This window comes from Aegilops tauschii, chromosome 6 (assembly GCF_002575655.3).
Source record: "Aegilops tauschii subsp. strangulata cultivar AL8/78 chromosome 6, Aet v6.0, whole genome shotgun sequence".
NCBI lineage: Eukaryota > Viridiplantae > Streptophyta > Magnoliopsida > Poales > Poaceae > Aegilops > Aegilops tauschii.
Window position 1 is genome coordinate 135,218,710 of NC_053040.3, and position 5,253 is coordinate 135,223,962.

The 5,253-nt window shown below is 56.6% G+C and overlaps 1 protein-coding gene across 2 annotated transcripts; it reads right to left on the reverse strand.

The window, feature by feature from the left end:
* Positions 1 to 367: 367 nt before the first annotated feature.
* Positions 368 to 2,836, reverse strand: LOC109749328 (zinc finger protein CONSTANS-LIKE 5). 2 transcript variants are annotated; one of them, XM_020308297.4, is made up of 3 exons: positions 1,388 to 2,836; positions 1,157 to 1,285; positions 368 to 1,075 (listed from the first exon to the last, which is right to left on the reverse strand). In XM_020308297.4, exons 1-3 carry the CDS (start codon positions 2,030 to 2,032, stop codon positions 758 to 760), a joined length of 1,092 nt encoding a protein of 363 aa, XP_020163886.1. In that variant the 5' UTR covers positions 2,033 to 2,836; the 3' UTR covers positions 368 to 757. The 2 variants fall into 2 exon arrangements, with proteins under 2 accessions (XP_020163886.1, XP_020163882.1); XM_020308293.4 differs by having other exon boundaries at positions 1,157 to 1,288; positions 1,388 to 2,207.
* Positions 2,837 to 5,253: the final 2,417 nt, after the last annotated feature.

Below are 5,253 nucleotides of genomic sequence, written 5' to 3' on the forward strand. Positions count from 1 at the left end.
TATTGATATCAATTGTAGGATTGCGTCTTCACGTACTAAACACAATGCAAGGCTGCTTTCCAGTCTAATTAGATTTCTTCTATTGCAACCTATTAAAACACAGAATGGATTAACCAATATATTTTTGTCTCTGTGCAACATGACGACAATAATGTCTCACTGTAAAAAAGATGTGTTTCCATTTAACTCGTACCTTTTAGAAATTTTATTGTATTCTATTTTTATGCCGATCTCATTTGACCAATGCCTGAGACGTGCGTTGCTACTGGTACAACTTAGAGAAGCGACAAGTCTTAGTATCTTGAAGATGACGTCCGTATCACTTAAACCTTGGTTTGTAAAACGCGAGATAAGTGGAGAAGATGACTTTTGGAGATAAGTATCCTGTGGATCCGAAACTAGAACTAAGCTGTTCCAGCAAACACGTTACATTGCCCTAGCCTAATTTGCCATCAAGCTAGCCCAGAAAAGGGTACAGGTAGTAGACTAGTCAACTAGAACTATCTGTATTATTCTAGTTCTAGCAAAACATGCGTGCGTGCGTGCGTGCGTGTCTGTCGAGTAGAGTAGTATACTACACTCGAGCCAGCGATCAGCCAGCTCGAGAAACATTACATGCAATCATACAAGAGGGAACACGACGTGCGACGCATGCACGTCGGCGCGCTCGTGCGTGCCGGCCATGCCGTGCCGGATTTAATTAGGCACCCAGCCGGCACGCTCGCCAGAGGAAATGGACACGAAATTAGGCGCCGCCTCAGAAGGTGGGCACGACGCCGTAGCTGCCGAAGTCGAGCACGCATGGCCGGGGCGTGGTGATCGTGCCCACCGCGACGGCGTTGGAGTCCGCGTCGGCGTCGTCGGCGCGCTTGGCGAAGCGGCCCTTGACGCGCGGCCGGCTCTCGGCGTAGGCCTTCCGGGACGCGTACCGGATGGTCTTCTCGAACCGCCGGTTCTTGCGCTTCTCGCGGTACCGCATCAGACGCGCCTCCCTCCCCTCCCCCGTCGCCGGCGTCGCCGCCGCGATGGGGCTGTCGCTCCGCTCCGGCACCGACCCAACATCCACCGAGGAGACCTGTTTAATCACAAGACCGGTGATCAATTACATGCACTCAATGATAAAACAGTCAGCTGGCTAATCTAGTTAGGCACTTACAGTGCTGTGGCTTGGTGTGGGGGTGTAGGGCAGGTACGCGGCCTTGGACTGTGCGAAGTCCAGCTCGATGATGCCGCCGCCTCGGCCACAGATCGCGTCCGGCACCAGGCCGACTTCCGACGACGAGCCCTGCTAAATCGAAGGCCAATAAAGGTCAGCAAGGTGCGCTAGTATAGAACAGATGACGCGAGGCTATGTTTCTTGGAGGAAAGCAAAGCAAGGAGGGCTTACACTTCCACCGAGCGACGCCGCCGTGTAGGAGCTGTAGGACGGGTTGGAGACGACGGCGGGGGCGGCGACGCCACCGAAGTCCAGCTCCACCGCGCCGCCGCTGGGGACAACGCTGTCGGCGTGCGGGAAGCGCGGGAGCTCGGAGCCGAAGAAAGGGTCCATCATGTCCGCGAACAGGAAGTCCAGCTTCACGTTCTCCTTGCCGCCGGCGCCGGCCTCCAGAGCGTCGTTCAGGTTCACCACGGGGTCCTGCTTCTCCCCGTCGACCGCGCCGCCGAACGACATCACGAACGCATCCGGCTCCTGCCCCTCGGGGGACGAGGACCCGATGGGCTGCACGGGGACGCGCTCGTGGCGGCGCGCGAGCGGGTTGGCGTGGTGGATGTCGTCGTCGCAGGCGGCGCAGAGCGCGGCGGCGTCGGCCTTGCAGGTGACCGCGGCCGGCGCGAGCTCGCACACCTCGCAGACCCACACCCTCTCGTGCCCCGCTCGCGCGTGCCCCGCGTCGCACCCCGCGCAGAGGTACGCCCCGTCCCCACTGCCCCCATCGCACGTCCGGCAGTGCACCGCCGCCGGCGAACCCCGGCACGACCCACACCTCCTCCCGCCCACGCCCCAGTACCTCCCCAGCCCCTGCAGCTCCATCGCACCTCACACCACAGCACCCACCAGCAGCAACACTTGGAAGCGAAGCAGCAAGCTAGCCAGCTACCAGGATTTCCCCCTTCCACGGCGAAGCAAAAGTGAGTGGAAGCCGCGGCCGTCCGTGGCTTTATAGCGGGGGGCGGCGAGGCAAATCCGGCGTCGCGTGCTCGGTCGTGGGAGGGAATCCCAGCCCGAGATATTGGTAGGTGGGGGCGCGGGACAGGGACGGTGACGTGGCGCGAGGGGGCGGACGTGGAGGCCTCTGGGCCAAGCGAAAGCCGCAGAAAATGTTGATCTCGTGGATTTGGGGCGAGGTGGTGGGGGCCCGCATGTCGATTCTGGCCCACGTGAGCGGTGGGCCCCGCGCACGAGAGTGGCGGCAAGGCAAAGACGCGACAACCGCTTCGATGCCGATCATTTTTATGTCACGGGTTGGACTTACATTAAACTTGTTCTGGACGGATGATCAAAGGATCAGAGCATAATGACACTGGTCTATCAAGTCGGTTAGTGCTAATTAGTACACCGCCTATCGTCTTAGGTTTATAAGCACCATCGCTTATGGGACAGCTAAGATAGTCTGGAAGTTGCTCTTGCAAGTTGCAGCGCTCCATGAGTTTTGCAAGATCTTGCTAAAAGATTCACACCACTACCACCATCATGTGCCTGGTTGACGATGTTCCCAGACAGATGTGGAATTATTAAGTAAGCAACCCAAACTTGATGAAAAAAAAATGTGAAATTCGTGTAGGTAGATGTCACGAAAATGGGCAATCCGTAAACGCGTCACATGGCCGATGTCCCAAAGGTGGAAGCGACAAAGATCAGCTTTATGCAGGCTGGGGCGGTTTGACGCTGTCCCAGTCCACGGCCAACCAGCTGATTATTAGTGCCTATAATTCACCGCCTTTCGTCCTCATCATTAACCTGTGACCGCTGGCCGTCGACGTCCATCCAGCTCGCCTACCTTTCCCGCTTAATGATCTGCTCGAAATGTCAGAAAAGCCCCTTCACCTTTCGCGAAGTTCGCCGCGTCCGCGAATATACCGCTGGCTCTTCCTTCACACTCCCAGCTGAGCTCAAGAGGTGGACCAAATACATACGTATAGTTTTACCGCACGGAGTGGTCATGATTAATTGGTTTGCGAACTTTCTGGAAGGAGTGGTAGATACTGGAGTAGTGGGGGATTAACTTTGGCGCGTGCTCTACGGAGAGACGTCGCGGTCGCGTGCCGACGACGAGCTCCGGCGCCGCAGCGCGCGCAAGGGAGGATCGCATCAGGTCGCATAACCGGATCGGCCCGCGTTGACGCCCGAGAGAGATTACCGGTTGGCGACGTGGACGTGTGAGCTTGATGAGCCTTGACCTGCCGCCGAGGGAACCGGGCCAGGGGCAGGCCCGTCATTTGACCGTGGCGCGGAATGACGAACCGGCTGCCGTCATATCCCGCGGCGGATGGGGACGGACAGAGAGGGTGCAGCGCGCGCGAGCCGATCGAGCATGCGCAGGCGCGTCATGTGACCGTGTCGGCCGAGCTGAGCTTGTTTGGCCAAGGCTGTTGATTTTACTGCCCGGACCGTGCTCGTCGTGTGATCGATCTATCTATTCGAAGCGACGACACCCTAGCCGGATATGCCTGTCATCGATCGGTGCGAGCCCTAGACATGGGCGTGATGTGGATGAGATCGGGCGCGAGCATATCACCATATCCTAGCATGGCCGCGTGGGCCCTGCTCGGAGGTGGCGGCGGCGGGGGCCCAGCGATCTGGCAGGACGTACGGGGCCATGCGCCCTGATTGGCCCGGCGGCCGGCCAAACTTCCCACCCCCACCGCCTTGCGCTAAAACGCTGGAAAAAACGCTAGTGCTAGCTCGTTGATTGAGTACTTTTCTCGTCCCGGTCGTACTACCGTGGCGGTCGACGGTCGTGATGCGGCGCCGAGAAGATTCGGTCGGCCGGCCGGCCGGCTGCACTGTGCGTGCCGTGCATGCGAGGCGACGTGCCCCCCGGTGCGGTGCGGTGCAGCTCCCGACGGCGCGCGCGAGCTTTCCCGATTGGCACCCCCGGACAAAGAGTGCGCTTCGATGCTGATCTCCCCCACCCTCATCGGTCGACAAGGCCAAATCATCTGTCCTGAGATGCGTGCACCCGAGCGCCTCTACGCTCTTCGGTGGACACGTGCGTGCGGGCGTGCAACTGCAGCAGTTCCCAGGGGCGTCAGAGATTTTTTTCCTTTACCCAGCCGGCTGGTTCCCATGCACGCAACGCACGGCATGATCTCGTAAGATGGAGGAACTGCCGCATACTGTACGCATGTACCGCTGTGTCCATGGCGTTAGACTGCCCATGGTGAGAGCATCACACATATCTATATAAAATTGATGATATGATAAGCAATATATAAAACTGATGATATGATAAGCAATGAATGAAGAAAGAGAGGCATGTGGTAACATAGCTACTTACTAACAGTATGAGTAACATCACACATATCAAGGCAAGATAAGTCTATAGCCTAATAAATAAAGTGTTGCATGTTACCACACATATCAAGGCAAGATGAGTATATAGGTACTCCCTCCGTTTCAGTTTACAAGTCATACGCGTATACCTAGGTTGCCAATTTTATCACCCTAATATAAACTATATAACACAAAAATTATACCATTTGAAAATAGAACATCTAAAGTTTATATTGGTATATTTTTTGTAATATATGATTTGTATTAGATTTATCAAATTGACGACCTAGTCTATGTGGCATGTTACTAGTCTATGTTACTACCCATTGTGGCTAGTCTTACAGGCACTGTCTCGGCCTCGCTCGATCGGCACGCCGGCCGGAGCCGGCACTCGCGGCAACGTACTTTGCCGACATGCCATGCCCATGTACCAGTACTGCTCTATGTATGCATACATGCATGCAGCCACACGTACGTGTGGGCGGGAAGAGAACGTCAAGGCTGGACCAAAATATACTAGACCTGCAAGCTGCAGTAAGGCAGACAAACGCAACACAGCGAGAGAAGAAGACACCGGAGAGAAACGCCCCCGCCATGCGCGCACTCGTGCATGTGCATCGATGAAGTCGAAGGTAGCACTCCTCCTCACCTTTCCATTCCTTTGTGGTCATAGATTGCTGCGTCCCCCCTTCCGAGGCCCCATGTCCCCCCTCCCCCGCGGGGCGACCCGGGTGCGTGAACTCTAGCCACCAGTCTTC

Bases quoted from the DNA above. Each gene is read 5' to 3' on its own strand.
- LOC109749328 (XM_020308293.4), bottom strand. From the start codon at position 2,032: ATGGAGCTGCAGGGGCTGGGGAGGTACTGGGGCGTGGGCGGGAGGAGG. The intron at 1,289-1,387 runs GTAAGCCCTCCT...CCTTCGATTTAG, and splicing joins CGGCGTCGCTCGGTGGAAGT to CAGGGCTCGTCGTCGGAAGT. The intron at 1,076-1,156 runs GTAAGTGCCTAA...GTGATTAAACAG, and splicing joins CCACACCAAGCCACAGCACT to GTCTCCTCGGTGGATGTTGG.